This window comes from Panulirus ornatus, chromosome 24 (assembly GCF_036320965.1).
Source record: "Panulirus ornatus isolate Po-2019 chromosome 24, ASM3632096v1, whole genome shotgun sequence".
NCBI classification, from domain to species: Eukaryota; Metazoa; Arthropoda; class Malacostraca; order Decapoda; family Palinuridae; genus Panulirus; species Panulirus ornatus.
This window is the reverse complement of record NC_092247.1, coordinates 5,053,062-5,070,103: the sequence shown is the minus strand read 5'-3', so window position 1 is coordinate 5,070,103 and position 17,042 is coordinate 5,053,062. Positions and strand designations below refer to the sequence as shown.

The 17,042-nt window shown below is 37.0% G+C and overlaps 1 protein-coding gene across 1 annotated transcript in view; it reads right to left on the bottom strand.

Annotated features, from left to right (window-relative positions):
• Nucleotides 1–16,669, bottom strand: part of Cog4 (conserved oligomeric Golgi complex subunit 4) — a 38,801-nt gene extending 22,132 nt beyond the window's left edge. Inside the window, exons 1-9 of the mRNA XM_071676987.1 lie at nucleotides 16,464–16,669; nucleotides 13,359–13,556; nucleotides 12,763–12,853; nucleotides 8,203–8,289; nucleotides 5,924–6,117; nucleotides 4,034–4,190; nucleotides 3,319–3,451; nucleotides 570–699; nucleotides 141–388 (exon numbers count right to left, since the gene is read on the bottom strand). Coding sequence (XP_071533088.1) covers nucleotides 141–388; nucleotides 570–699; nucleotides 3,319–3,451; nucleotides 4,034–4,190; nucleotides 5,924–6,117; nucleotides 8,203–8,289; nucleotides 12,763–12,853; nucleotides 13,359–13,556; nucleotides 16,464–16,553 — 1,328 coding nt within the window. The 5' untranslated portion in view covers nucleotides 16,554–16,669. The remainder of the gene's footprint in view (nucleotides 1–140; nucleotides 389–569; nucleotides 700–3,318; nucleotides 3,452–4,033; nucleotides 4,191–5,923; nucleotides 6,118–8,202; nucleotides 8,290–12,762; nucleotides 12,854–13,358; nucleotides 13,557–16,463) is intronic.
• Nucleotides 16,670–17,042: the final 373 nt, after the last annotated feature.

Genomic DNA, 17,042 nt, shown 5'->3' with positions numbered 1-17,042 from the left:
TAATACATCTAATATATGTAGTTATGTTTTTCAGAAAATAAAGTGATCTGATTCATATTTTTGTACATAAAATACTAGATATCAATTCATGTCAAGAACACTGAACCTGTAGGACATCGTCACTTAATAGCTATGCTTACCGTACACTCTTTTTCACAATATAAAATGCATCATCAACTAGGGAAGATGTATTAGCAGTCTCCTCCACAGTGTCCATGGCTAATGCCTTCTTGAAAGACTCATTCAGATAAAACTGCTCCAAAATAGTATAATCACCAACAATAACAGCCATGTCACACACTAGCTGAGAGCGTGACAGTTTTCCTTCAAATACTGCCTCTTGTTTATCGCGTTCTGTTTTATCTACGATGGAGGCTTCAAAATCAGCCTACAGTGTAGAAAAAGGTATAATTCTAATATCAGGGTGAGTACTGTAACTGAGCAAAATGCAAATGTGTGCAGATAAAGTTCATATATCAATTAAGAACTTACGAAGTGAATCTTAAGTAAGGTATGTATACACAATCACTGCTGGTAAATGGAATATCCGGTAAAAGTGGTACACTTACTGAGACGCGTCTGCGGATGAACCTGAGATACAATTCAGCTCGGGCATTTATCAGGGTAAGTTCTCCCAGTAAAGTATCTAGATCACGTGGATCTGGCTGGTCTGCTCGAAGTTCTTTACCACCACTAAACCTGCAGGCATTGTCAAAAAAGATAAAGAAGAGAAAACTGTAGCTAGATATTAAAAACTTTATGAAATTCATCTACAGTTGTTAACTCCATCTCCATCAAGTTCATACAGCCAGTTTATTGAGAATCATCCTTAAATTATGTAGAGGGTGTTTTTCTAGTTAGACCAGACTTTCTTATACACCACCTTCATACACAAAGTAGTTCAGATGATATTTGATTTTAAATAAATGAAACCATGTGAAATTCAAATTTCATACTTTAATCCCATCTTGGTGGCAGGGTCAAGAGACTGAATGACAATTAAAAAAATCATCTATGCATGGATGCCATCAATGGTCACTGATTAAAACATCTTAAAGTTCTTCTATGAAATTATTCTGTATAACAATAAATCCACTGCATCTTTATATAGTTCCACAGACAGATAATAATAAACAAATTAACATAATAGAGCATGACAAAAATTATGCATGTAATTTCACAGCTACATTTCAAAGCCACATGCCAAACCTGGGTGGTGGCTGAGGGGGCAAAGTGAGACTAATTTCTCCCTTATCTGTCATCCTCCAGCCATGACAATGAGAGTACATTTTCATAAGCTTTCTAGGTAGGAAATTGAGTGGCTTTTAGTAGATCTACAGGAACAGGCAGATGATCCTGAATTATTTGACAAAGATGATCAGTTTTGGATCATGGGGAGAGTGATTTTGTGGACATTGACCACAATGTGACAAGAGATGGTTTTCTCACAAAAATGAAGGCAGTTTTGCTCATGGCCAGCTGATCTTGAAAACACTACATCTGATTAGTGCAGCTGGTAATTTTTCAACTTTTATAGTTTTGCTGCTATGTTAAATCATTAATGAATTATAACAATTATAATGAGACAAAATTTAGTGCTTAAATAAAAAAATTACAATAATCAGCAATATAATTCTTAGGTGCTGATAAAATAAACAATAAAACATAGACAATGGCAAACCACTTGATACTTTGGCCTTACTCCAGCACATTGTGCTGAAACATCTACAAAGCTAAACATTACTGGAGTAAAAGTAGCAGACAAAATATACTTCATGTTTTTGTCATCTTCTTATAAATAAATTTGAAATTGTAATATTAAATCAATTTCCTAAACAACCTGTAAAACAAAAATTTAGAGGACAGCATAGGAAAACTTAGCGATACATTTAAGGGTTAACCATTCTCTTGAATGAACACACTGACAAACATCTGGTTTATCTTACAAATCAGCTTATGCATTACCTGCTTTTCGTGAACTTGCGATAAAATGTTCTTATTTTCTAACAACTGTACTGATAAAGTTAATTTTCTTCTTTTCTTTTGTAATGGGGGCAGGGCTTCCACATCTGCAATACCTGTGACATTTGCTAATTATGCTAAGTGGCTAATCTGGGACTGCCTCCCCTCATCTATCTTTCTATTTTCATCTCTGATGCCAGTTCCCAAATGAAATTCCCTCAAAGAGGTAGCCATGGCAATAGTCTCCATAACTTGTGGACTCCAGTGCTTCTTCTTAGCCTTTAGTGCTTCACTCTTCACAGGCCACTAGCATATGGCATTTAAAGAGGCTCCTACCAAATGTTCCTACAGAATACTTCTACCAAATACTTCTGCCTAATGTTCCTACTACCTATTTGTATATCTACATCTCTGATGCCTGTTCTCAACTGGAACTCCCTCAAGAGGGTGGCCATGGCAATATACTCTCCTTAACAAGTGAAGTCTCTGACCTACTACTACCTACAGTTTCTACTTAATGCTCCGACCCAAATGTTCCTACCAAATACTTCTATCTATTGCCAAAAGGCAGAGCTAACACACAATGCTCATTGCAGGAAAATCTAGAGTTATGAAGAATGAATTGTGTGAGTTAGTGCTGTCGAGTGTTTTGAATGACAAGATGAGATTATGTTTGTGGATAGAATGCCTGTAGTTCACATTCTGGGGGAGTCACAAAGAAAACACAGCTAACTTAGTCAGAGGAGTGCAACTTGACAACCAAAGTGCTAGCTCACTATGCAGCTGTCACTAACCCTCCTGATACCCAGTGCTGGTAATGTACCTCCCTGGTTGTTGGCTGCCTATCAACTACTACCTATTACCCCTCATCCTAAACCTCAGAACATCCCCCTGGGGATTTACGCTTCCTCTGCCACTCCTTACTTGGGGCTCTATGCATGAACTTTACCACCTTATCAAGGCCACAGAAGTTATGTTAGCTCACTTTTACATGCATCTATTTCATTCTATACTAGGACAGAAAACTTAAAATTTTATTTGACTGACTAAATAAAAATGACAAAAGTGCAAGTCACCTGGCGATTCTAGTAAATCTATCTGAAAACTTCATACGCAAATGTTTAAGTAAACCACACCAAAGGTAAGTACTTCTTTGTAAGGGGCTTGAGTTGGGTTGACAGGAGTTGTGATGAGTGGACATGGGAAAGGCGTGTTCTTAGATGCTACAAAAGCAATGTCTAATTATACTTCCTTGAAACTGGCGGGAAATGTAATCTGACTGACCTTAGCAATAAAAATCTTTCAGTAAACATGCTACTGTATGCCCTTCAAAAAAGGAAACATCAAGCTCAATACCTGAGGGAATTACGGACACCAGATACAATTGCATCAAGTCTTCTGTGTTTTCGCATCTCTGCCACAATGCGTCCTGCCTGTCGGTCACACTCACGTTGCAGCATCTCTAACACAAGTGATAAGTGGCCAGGACCTGTGGTAACAAAAATTAAATGGATAGTGCTGTACATGATTGTCAAGGACATACACTTTCCTGTTTTCCATCTGGAACAGGATGTAAGGGGTCTGAAAGTGGTGTGGAATCTGACAGAAAGGATCTGACTGATATCTAAGGACTGGGATAGAGGACTTGTTTTGTATGTCTGGGCCTCCCTGTTTAGAGTCCTGAATCATGGCTGACCTTCTTGTGCTGTGTCATCAGCAAACAGTAAGTGACTCATCTCCCAAGCACCCACTACCCCTGATTAACTGCAGGTCTGCCTCTCTCTCCAAAACCCTCCCATTCACATCTCTCACATCCAATTCATACTGGCCCTCTTCCCAAATCCCTCACAGTTACCTCTCTAACTATCCCATTCATAAACAGACTAAATGACATGGTGACATCACACACTCCTGGTGCAGACCCATCTGCAGTTAGAACCACTCATCTGCTTCAGCAAGATAGTGTCAGTAACAAATGAACAATGGCCTCATTTACACACATCCAATCCCTAACTGTCATGTAAAATATCATGAAGCTAGAGACTACCACACACAGCCAAGTCATACCTACCATAATATGTCTCAATGATGGGCTGTCGAACTTCAATGGTTCTTGCAATGCCTTCAAATAACAGCGTGATAGTATCTGCCCAAATGACATGAGAGCGCTTTTCTTTTGGGCCAAGAGTTTGTGCAGATGATAAATTTTCAGCTGTGGTCTCTTGGATCTGAGTGAAAAGAATGTCATACACTGATCATATATACAGTCAAATATGATTAGGATAACAAATGATTTCAAAAAAGTATAATCATAACTTGCTAGCAAATGAACATCAACTTAAATTTTTTTCTCTATATTCAAAGTAGGCCAATGCATGCAGAATAGAATTTTATTAATGCTCATCTGCCTATCTTCGAGAACAGAGTAGGTAGTGTGTGTCAACAGGAAGAGAGAAAGGAGTGGTTCTAGTTGAAAATGGGTCTGTGGCAAGGGTGTGATAAGGTGGTGAAGTAGGTGAAAGCTAGGGGACTTGAAAAGGAGGAAAGGTATGCAGTCTGTTGGGAATGGGGGTGCCTGGAAGGTAAGTTAGCAGTTTGTTGATGACATGGGGCTGGAAGCAGATTAGAGTATGAAACTGCAAAAGCCAGTGTCTGAGTTTTGAAGAGCGAGTAAAAAGAGAGAGTTGACAGTAAATGTAAATAAAAGCAATGTTAGTAGGATTAGCAGAGGTGAGGCACAAAAGGGTAAGAAACAGCAAAGGAGTTCAGCAATGGACACTCTTTTGCTGTGGTCACCCCCTCAAGGGAGTCCCTAATGGGAATAGCCATCAGAGATAAAGATAGATAGATGGATAGCAATGGAGGTCCCGGGAAAATAGAGGAATTTGTGGAAAAAGAGGCTGACATCTGCAAGGACGAAGATGGGCATGTTTGAAGGTACAATACTTCCGATGGTGTTGCATGGATACAAGACAAGTGCTAGACATAAAAATGTATAGGAGAGGAAAAAGTATTGGAAATGAAATACTTCAGGACAATATATTTTGTGAGGAAGATTGATAGAGTAAGAAATGATAATGTAAGAAAGAGGTGTGGTAATAGAAGACTATGGTTGAGAAAGTTGAAGAGTTGCTGAAATGGTTTGGACATATGAAGAGAAGGAACGGGAGAGATTGACAAAGAGGATATAAGAGTATTTGTCAGGAGTGGAGGAGAGAAGGGAAAGGGGTTGATCAAACTGGAGACGGATGGTTCAGTCCACTGACAATATGTCGATCCCAGTATACCACATCATTACAATTAACTCTATCCTGTGCATGCCTTCTTCCCTCTTGCATTATCAGGTCTTGATCAGTATCTTTTTTCCATTTCCAATTTGGTCTCTGTTCTCCTTGTTCCCTCCATTTCTGACACATATCCTCTTTGTCAACCTTTCCTAATTCATTCTTTCCATATGTCTAAACAATTTCAGCACACCCTCTTCAGCTCTCCATCTCTCTCTTACCCTTTCATTACTTACTTGCTCAAACCACCTCACACCATACATGTCAAACATTTAACTTCCAACACATCCACCTTCTCTGCACAGCTTTATCTATAGCCCATGCCACACATCAATATAATATTGTTGGGACTCCTATATCTTAAAACATTGCCAATTTTGTCCTCCCAGATAACATTCTCTATTTCCACACATTCTTAGGGCTCCCAGAACCTTTGCCCACTCATCCACCCTATGACTCACTCCTGCTTCCATGGTTCCATTTGCTGCAATGTCCATTCCTAGGTATCTAAAACACTTCACTTCCTCCAAGTTTTCTCATTCAAACACACAACCCATTCTGTGTACTGATGGTGAAATAGCCTTGCTGAACATGATTTTCCACTTACAGGACACTTGCAGTTAGATATAAAGAAAGTAGGGAAAAAAATATGGATAAAACCATGAGCTAGTTCTTACCTTGGCACACAGATAGGTTGTAAATTTTTTCAGGCCTTCTTCATGTTTATTCAACAGAGGAAAAAGTTTGAAGAATCTGTCAACACTTGCCATATCTTCCCTTTTAACTGCTTCATCAAACTTGTGTGTGATAAGGGAACTGAGTTCCTTTTCAGCTTGACGCAAGCGGTCAAACCATGTCTCTACACTTTCAGCTGTCAAAAAAAGAAATGAAAAAATAAATATCAACTGCATGATCTTTAATGCTTTGTGAATAAATACTGAAAGGCTAAAACAACAAATCTATATCAACATCTACAAAACATCTGCCACTGCTTTTGGCATATGCTCACCTGAAAAAAAGTCAACACAACCCTCCAAAATTCTTAAGCTCCACAATGCAGCTCCCCAAGGAAGTCCTATGCTCAACCTTCTTCAATTTATTCCCACAAACAAATCAGTGTAAAAGTCATCTAATTTACAAGTACCTTCACAATCTCATCAAAGAATCTTAACACCAAATAAGCAACAACCAATACTAATAACAGATATGTAACACCTGTTAATTCTTTAACAGAATGTCTGTAACCCAAAAGAAATCCACTATCACCCTCATAACTCCAAGCTCAATTCTCCTTAACCTTAAATGGTCAACCACTCCAAATCAACAAAACTCCAATCATACTGGGTACTACATGTGACACACAACCATTCCTTACACCATAAACATGAAAACACAGGCCTTATGCAAACTAAATGTCCTTAGAATGATTACTAGCAACAACTCAGTGTGTGAGCAACCACAAATACTCAACATCTGCACAATAAAAAAATACTTTCAATGCAATCCCACCTTATCATACTCAACACATAATTCTGTGCAACAACACTAGCCTCTCCTACCCCAACCACTTTGTAACCAACTGCCAACCTCTAAGCAGTATCAAAAAGCCCACTCATGCCTCACACTTTAGCAAAAAATATTTGCAAGTTCCCTCTGCAAACATAAAGCTAACTGACAAAACATATTCACATCGTAACAACTAAACAACCATACTCCCAACCCAGTCTCACACTCCACTTCACCCACACATATAAACAACACTTTCTTGTATATGACGTGGACACCATCAATCTCTCCAACACTACAAACACTGATGCAATATATCCCAGGACTCCTCATGCCTAAGATGCAGCTACTGCACTGAAAAAGTTGATGACCTTGTCCACAATACTTTTAAACTCATCCCCCAAAGACAAGCACATAACATCTCAACATAACAAGCACATAACTAACCTGCAATCATAGCTGGAAGGTGCGACTAAGACCTAATATGATTCCTACTTTGCCAACAGTGAAAGTGCTTTGTTTCAGATTATCATATATGTAAATAATTTGAGATTTTTCAATCTTGAATGCAATATCTCTTCATCAAAACAAATTTTCCAGCATTTTTTATTTAAGAGGTTTGATGAACAGAGAACTACAGAAACCTAGAAAGAAGAGTTGGAGAAACTGGTTACTGCTCACGACATTCATGACTAGCATTATTTGGAAGAAGAGAACCTACATTATCAACAAGAAAATGATGAGATCCTTTACAGGGTCTCTTCTTCAACAAGCTTCAATGTCACCATAAGAAGCAAAAGAAGGTGCTGAAGATAAGGGCCCAGATCTAAGCTGTCTGATGTACGCAGCCCCTTGAACAGCACTGCATTTCTTAGATGAGACTACTAATAACAACTTTATTCTATGACAGTCATGAAAGCTTAGAATCAAACAGTCTTCGAATGTAATGCAGCAGAAAATGGGTGTCACATAAAAACAAACTGAAATTTCCTGTAAACCAACAGACCTAGCTCTCACATCCAAACAGACCAGCTTTGTCTTATTCAAGAATTGGGCCTAATGATCTGAGATGAAGCTTGGCTCTCCAGAACAATGGCTCATCTTTGTTTTATCAAAGTATTGGGCCTAATGATCTGAGATGAAGTTTCGCTCTCGTTTTAACAGCACCTTCCCCTGTATCCTTATTCTTCAAGATCTTTATATAATACAATATCAGTGTGGAGACTCAAAACATTCCTTTTTGGATGGGATATTAGGGAGAAGCACACATATGCAGACCCTCATCTTTTGATGTCTGGTGATTTCCAATTTCATAATCTTCAACTGTATTATTCTACATGTATTTTCTGGTCACATTATTTTGATTTGAGATTCATTCACTAATGTTCAGAATACATATGGTTGAGTAGCGAGTGTATGCATTTCTGCCAAAAAGTCTACAATATGCTACCTTTGCTTGCAGAGTCTGTGGTATGAAGAAGTAAAGTCTCATCCATGGCTAAAAAGCGATGGATGTGGGCTGCTGCAGTCTCATAATCTGGAGAAAGAAGTTACAAGTTTTCAATGTCATACATTTACATACGAATACAACATTCAATTCTGTCTATAAGGAAAAAATTTCTTTGACTTTAGATAAAACTGGTATTAAGTACTGATATATGGAATGTGTAAAAATAAATAGAATAGTAGAATAGTTGGGCAGAAGTAAAGAGGAATGGTAGCAATATTTAAGATTACAAATGGAGAAAACAGAGGAATTTTACAATGGAAAGAACGATCATAAAGAACAGCAGCACTTTGTAGAGGCTTATGAAACTCATGTTATTAGAGAGAATAAAAAGGCAGCTCTGAGCTCATGGAAAACATGTTTTTGGGTATGATCCATCACATGCCTTCTCATCATGTTGATAACTAACCAAAGTATCTGACTTCATCAGCAAGACAGACAAACCTTAGACAAATACTGCCAAACATACTTTTTTATGCATGCTAAAACGTAACTGTAATGTGTCCTTGGGAGATGCATGAAAAATTCTACTTAAAGAGTAAACTACAATCATTCACTAAACCATTATTTCTACCTTCCTACCATTGACTTAACACTGATCTTCCCTCTACTCTGCTGCCAAATGTCAATCTAAGTTCAAAATCCCCACAGTTATTGATGGGGAAATCCAACCACACGGAGTAATATGGGCTGGATAACAGGGGCAGCTAATGGGTATGGCTCAAAACATGTTTTTCATAAACTAAAAGCCAACTTTCTGAGCCAATCCATCATCTAGTATCTCATCATGTTGTTTTACCACAGAAACTGAAAGAAGGATAACTTACTTGAATAAGTATCTTATCATACCAGCATAAAAACAAAAGCAAATCCACAGCCCTTATCTTCAGGTGATGGTGACCTGAAAGGCTCTCTTGTTCAAGTTCTGATACAGCTAATTTTTTTTCAGGAATATGTATCGCTGTATGTACTAACTTACGGGGAAGGAGTTCTGAACCTGTTTGGCCCTAACTCTGAACTTTCTCTTCTATCACAAACCTTTTCAAACTTTTGCAAACAGTCCACATTATCATTACTTGTTTATTCCATTCATTCATTACTATGACAATATTTAAGTATGTCTTACATCTTTCTCAGCAAGCTTCTACCCAAGTTCCTTGTTAAGGCCTCTGGCTGCTCTATATCCGCATCTTTCAAAGAACTATCAACTGTTGACATTATCAAACTGGTTAAGAAACATGAAAAGTCATATCTTACTCCTTACAAGAATAGAGCAATCCTGCAATTTGCTCCACAAAACATAGCAATTCATTGTATAATGTGAAGAAGTTAGAAGAAAATATTAGCACCTGAAATGGATTCCTAATTTGTCTGTGATAGACTTGGCTAATTGTGAATGGCACTGCTTCCAAGAAAGGTTAAATGTTACGGCAATATCAAATATGTTTTATTATGTTTTGCGGTAGAATCATAGATCCATCAAAAGAGATGGAAAAGTTAAGAGGTTTTAGTCACCCAAATGGTCAGAAACGGTTTTGGGGGCATTAAATGTAACTGTGTTGCATCTGCCTCACAGGGAAATCCTGTCCTGGGTTTATTGAGAAAGTTACGACAAGACAAGATGCAGATGTAAGAATATGATTTGGATTTTAAAAAAATGGAGATATGTAGTAATGACTCATCAACATATTGGTGATAATCAACATATGAGTGAAATCAGGTTCTCTCTTCAGGAAAGAGAATTGTTAACAAAAGGAGAAGTGGAGAAGACAGGACAGGACCCTACAGGAACCTGTTGAGGATGGAGAAGGAAGGGGATGTTGTTTCATGGAAAAGTATGGAGATACATCATATAAAAAGAAAGCTAGACAGGAAATAAAAATGAGAAAGGAAAGCCAAACTGGAGAGCTTAGATGAGGTGAGACCCCATGCCATACTATCAAAAACTTCTGATACATCAGAGGCAAGGACATAGGATTCTCCAGGCTCTCAAGAGATATTCCAGTGGATCTTATGAAAGCCATTCTAAGGCTTAGAGGAAAGACTGAGATTGAAGATGTATAGAAATATGCGAGTTGACGACAGATTAAAAGACAAAATATAGTGAAAGTCAGAGTGCGAAGACTGCAGAACACTTGGGCCAGTCTGTGCCTCTTAAATGTTGATTTACTTTTAGCCCAGTCTAAGTGAAAGGCAACTGGCTTCAACATTCAGCAGTCACTATAATGAGACCTTTCCTTTGAAGGAAGAATATTTACATCTGAAGAGCTCTCTCTCTCTCTCTCTCTCTCTTTTGTAAAAAAATCTAAGTGGAGATTTTGAACAAGGATGACATACTCATTCAGAAAAAGAAAATAAACAATATGAAAAATGATGGTCATTAAGGAAGAGCTGCCAACCAGTTAAAAAAAAAAAGGTTTTGAGGGGGAGAGGAATTTTGCAAAACGAATCTTACAACCACGGACAATACATACAGGCTGCACTTTCAATACAAAAAATTGTGATGTCCAATGCTCAAGCTGTTATCTCCACTCGTTCATCTAAACGCAAATAGTCCACAATTGTTTACTTTAAAACCAACAAAGTATCTAGATCAGTAATATTTCAATTTCTGTTCTTGAACTAAGTGAACTGAGGTTCTAATGTCTTTGTCAACACATATTCAATCCTGGCAAGAAAGCTATTGTTATAAGCAGTGGTTGCCTGTTTCCACCTTTCCAGAAGCCTTTCACCTGAACTTCACTTGATGACAACTGTTATTTTCTTTTCTTCTTTAGCACAGCTATACACTTTCTGTGAGAGAAAATCTGATAATGTAAGTGTCCCAAGACTTGGGCAGAAGTCAGTGGAGTCTTTCCTTACCAGACTGAAAATTCTCATCTTCAGCATTGCTGTGAGCAACTGACACGATAGCAAACATGATTCTGGGAAGACATACATAAATACTTTTCCTTATAAGACCTGTCTCTTAGTTGTGAAATGGCCACCCAACTCATCAGTTCTTTGGTCAAGATATACTACTTCAAGCTCATCTATCTGCTATTCCATGAAGTTGAATTTCTTCACAAAGTAGAGCACCGATGCAAGCTTTGCATCCATTCTCTTTCTTGGGTCAGCAACACTTGCATTCAGAACCAGCTCAATCTTCATGGGGAACTTCTTGAGCACACAATCACATACAGAGATTAGCTGCACTAAATTTTGCAGGACAGGATCAGGATTATACACAGAAATTCATTGTATCCCCATTAATTATTGGTCGAGGCTGAAATAAATTGATGTGATGATGTAACTTAAATGCTATGCTGAGGTTTGATTTTTCTAGCAAAATTTTCATTGTTACTCTTTATCTGTCATTGCTAGAAAATCTTAGTAAATCAAATTCTACCACTTTGAAGAAAGGCAATAAATGGAACGGAACTAGTAATTTCTTATCCACTTTTATACATGATAATTTTGTGCGACTTTTTGAAGCCTCAGGAGGGCCTGGCCTAGGAGTAAGACTAGCCTAGTTAGACAAGCTAAAGATAGGATCAGATGGTAAGACCGACTGTGCACCAATTTGTGCAGTCATTTCCGCAAAATGGTCGGAAATTGACTGATGTCTGACTTACTTTGTACAATGCATTATATATTGAACAGTGCACCCCTGTGAACTTCACATACATTACATACACAATACATGTAGTACAATACATGAAATACGAAAAAAAAGGGCATTTCACGTAGAAAAATTGTACTGCCATATTATTCTAAAAAAAGTACTAAATATGGCACAAATGTATTGGTTAGTTCTGAAAATTAAATATTTGGTAGGAATGGTGTACTATAGAAGGAATGGAAGTACGTACAGAAAAAAATAGATACAGGGTAAATGTATGTGCACAAGACCCAAAACAATTTGTGTAAGAAGTGAAGAAGGGTGAGACGCAGAGTTAGGAGGTATATGCTAGTATGAGGAAGGATGCAGTTTCTACCATTCAAAACTGTGCAAATCATCACATGAGTCTAGGCACTGCTTGAATGAGGACTATGAGAACCACCACATACTGGGGAGACGTATGTACCAGTATGCTGTAGATAAATGAACAAATACCCTGGAACATAATGCAGTGTATGATACTCTGGGAGTCTGGAAGAGATAATGTTTCTATCATTGAGCAAACTGCAAGAAATTTCATATTAACATCAAGAGGCTAAATATTCACAAAATGACATATGCTTTTGTCATGACTGCAAAAAACTTATCAGAAATATAGACAGATAATGTCACTGCTGAATCACTAAGATTCCCTCACAACCAAAAACAATACTTATCATTACCTGTATCAGCAATTAACAGCATGCCACTATTCCCTTTCAACTTGAAAATTAGTTCTGAAGGTACTAATTACAAATAAATATATGTATCTGAAATTAATCCATGATGCTGGAAAAAAATTAACAAACACTTGAGTAATCTTTCATTAAGTACATGCAGTGAAACGTAATGTGATAACCAACCTTCCTGAGCAAGGGCTGTTGCTACACCCCCACTGCACCCTTCGAGGTCTAACAAGTCTCCTACTCTTGCCTGAGTCTCAACAACCCGACTCTGTAAAATTAATTCAACTCTTAAAACATACATATTTTCTAGTTCTCTTTAATCTGCACTAATAGCCTATAGTCCATTTCACCAGTGAATGAGAACTTACATACTGATCGTGCAAGAAGTTTCCCTGATGAAGTACTTTTAAGTAATAACTGCATCGACTATGATGTACAGATGTAAAATCGTAATGTTTGTAAAAAAAAAAAAAAAAAAAAAAAAAAAAAAAAAAAAAAAGAAAGCTAGAAGCAAGGCCCTAAAAGCACCAAAGAAAATGCTTGCAGAGTTAAAACATCATTACCAACCTAATACGGGGTTTATCCACCAGAAGTCACCCATTTTATCACCATAATATCTATTCACCCACTTTATCACCATAATATCTATGATGCTGGATAATGCTTACTCATATGCATAAAAAACCATACAGCAATTCTCTAAGACCTACATCCATGATCTCTCGCATCACTTCCATGGCAACCAAAATATAATCATACGTTTGTTGACCTACCTTTGCCAGGTCTAACTGCCGCACTTTAGCTGACACATTATTAGCCAACTGGTGTGTGAATGATATTGTATTTTCAAGCTGTCGTGCATCAGCCTGGACTAGCTGGAGAGTTGGAACAAGGCGTGCCAACTGTGAAAGACGTGCCTCTAGGTGATGACGATTGCCAACACTCCATTCTAGTCGCTCAGCAACTGCTACCTGTCAGAAAAGAACAAGTTAGGAATGACTGCTAAAACACGAGACTTACAAAAGATAGCAAATATCATCTGCCCATGTCTTTCTCTTACTAATTCCAGCTTCTCTACTTTTAATGTCACACACAACTCAAATATAAAATTCTATGTTAAGCAGTGACCTTAACTTCATACAAGAATTTAAACAATGGCAGCAGATAAGGAGACATAGTGAAAATGATTAAACATGTAACAAATACAACTTCAGTACTCCTTATGACTTGATTCATCTAAAGATTTCTTTAATTCCATGATCTAACCACTAATTGTTCATTTCTTCATTACTACCCAGGTTAAATTCATCACCTTTTGTTTTCACATGACTTCAATAACCAGTTTCCAAATTCACATGACCACCAATTCCCATTAATTGTCCTATGGCTTCACTACCAAAACAACAGTAAATCAGAGGAGTAATAAGGTGTACCATAAAATACTATAATCATCTAGTCTATACGTGTTTTGATTTTGATTTATAAAGATTAAAAATTTGATGCCATAGTTTGCTCACTATAGATACTTTGTCTACATACATTACAAAAATCACGTAATGTACAAGCTGTGGTCATTTAGCCATTAAGCAGCAACGGTAGAAAATCTAATTCCAAGTCTAACTCAACCAAACCTAACCATAGAAGAAGATACATATTAAAACTGCATCGCAAAACTTGTTCAAGAAAGTGGAAATAAAGCATATCAATAGGCTCCTAACACTTAGTAAAAATAATCAAGATTAGAGCTGATGATCTACAATACTAATGAATAACCCTCAGATAAGAGTGAATATAAAGAAAAAGACAGTCAGGAGGGCTATGAAAGTCAAAGGGTATGTTGAATTAACGAAAAAGTCGATGAAACATGTCTAAAACTAAAAAGAACCAATTAAATTTGCCCTAACAACCAAGAATAATCTTAATATTCAATATAGTACACTAAACATACGTACGTTAACATTATTTTTCATGACTAATCACATGAAGGTAAATATGTAGTTTCGGAACAGCACATATACAGAAAAAAATTACAAAAAGTGACATATCAACAAAGTACTTACACTTTAGACTAATTCAAAAGTGCTTTGATGACATGTATGGACATCAAATAATCCTATAAATAACATGGAAGTGGGGAAGGCTATGAATATCAAGGATACATCCTGGTCAAAATCAAAGTAGGTGAAACATCTGAGAAGAGCTCACCTAACCTCCTTCATGAACTATGATTTTACCACACTTTCAATGTTATAGTCAAAACATGCTAATTGCATCTGTTCTGTGTTTCACAACAGTTGAGAACACTCATTGGTTCGCTTGCAGGAATTCATTTACATGTAGACACCACAAACCTCACAGCAAATAGATCTAAACTACAGACCATAACTATCATCTTAAAAAAAAAGAAAAAAAGAAAAGAAAAGAAAAAAAATCAATACTCCTAGAGGAAGTCAGATATGGTTTTTGTATGTTCTACTCATTTCTACAGGTCTTTCACCTACTTTTACAATAATCAAGCCCAAATTTTCCCTGAGCCTCATTACCCTCCCACAAATCTTACCATACGTATATTGTAGAACTATTCACCAGGCCCATTAATTCATATTTCTTTTGAATTCCTAAATTCTATGCTACCACTAATCTTCACATTTACCAAAGCATGCAGAATTCATTTGTGTGCACACAAACACCTCCAAATAAATGGACATAAAACTGTTATATCTATATTTATCATCCTTAATTGCTGTCTTATGCGTATATATACATAAATGTCCATATATACATACATATACACATGTACTTATTCATACATTCATCATTTGCACTTTATCATAACAAATAAGTTGGTGATAGCACAGAGAAAACTGTGGGGATAATCAATGTCAGAGTCGGTAAGACGCTCGTAAAAAAATCGACAGATCCCTCAATGTAAAAGTAGGTAATACACTCATAAAAAATCAACAGAACCAATGAAATTCTGACATAAACGTCCTTGTAGTCAGGATTCATCCTACTGCTTTATATTTTAGATCTAGAAAGAATATGCTAGTCACACAAATGGAACTGAGCAAATTGTAAATAAAATATTGACCGCAATCCTCAGCTGAAGACACATAATGTTGGTATATTTCCATTACATTTTTGGCTACTAGGTGAGGTTTTAATATGCTCAGGTGATTGTATTACCAACATTATTCATTAATCAAATAATTTTCCTTAAATTCATTATTGTAACCAATTTAGTATAGTTAAATATACATATTACATAAAATCATGCTCTGCAACTGTCATTGTATGCTCTAAGCACACAAGGACATAATTAGTCAATATTCAGAGCTCATACTATACAGAAAGAAAATGATAAATCACTCCTACATCTTTCCCTGATCTTCATAATCCTCATTACTATCTTATTAAAGCAAGATAACTTGGTGGCATTATATCTCATCAGCACATTTCCAATGCTTAGGCTACTTCCATGGTACCATATGAAATGTCACAGCATTAATCAAGTCTACTCCGTTGTTAATTAGTCCAGTGATTGTATGAACCACAATCCTGGGTGGAAAATTATCCTGAGATGGACTGGCCAAAAAGAGGTACCCGGTAGCACCTCGATCACGGTTTGCCTTACATTATAACCTGCCACATAATAAGAGGCCTAAGTTGTTGAGGCAAATGTGAAACACGGCCCGAATTTCCCTACAACCAGTCAAGTCTGGGGACCTAATCACTTATTTTCTTACTATCATTGCTAGTGAAACACTGCCAGGATGTTTCATATATCGTGACGTGGTAACTTTGAGGCTTAAGAACACCATATTTCATCAAATCATAACATACTACACGTTTTACGTTCCCACTCAGTGTATATTTACCTCCTCTTCACACAGTTTATCATAAGCCTTCTTAATATCACTCAACGAAGTTAATTTCTTGGGGTCGAAAATTTCCCCTATGTCTTCCATGATTGTTTACTGCCAGGTGTCATGTTCTAGTGTCAGTTGTTATTGTCCGGAGATACATAAAGGGAAAGGCAGGATGGCATAGGTCAATATACTGTAACTGGCAACTTTCTTCAATACCATTGATCCAAGAGATGGCGTAAGCCTCGTTGATCACAAGAATAAATGGTGATGAAAAATTTCAAACCATCAGGTGCCTTGATTTGTCTATTAGTTTTGAAACCAAGAAGACATCCAGAGGAAAAAAAAGGAAACTATAGGTATTCCATGAATTCTCCTAATTTATCATGCATAACGAGTAAGTCAAGATTCTGTACATAACCTTGGCAAAGTTATGCTTTTTGTCCAGTTATCTAAATCCGACATAGCCTACATTCTATAACAAATACTTTAATGTATTTGATCACACTATTGATTCTAATGGACCCAGATGTAGTGCAACATCATACAATCTCATGCTCCCAGTGCCTTTCCCAGACCACGAAGTTTCGA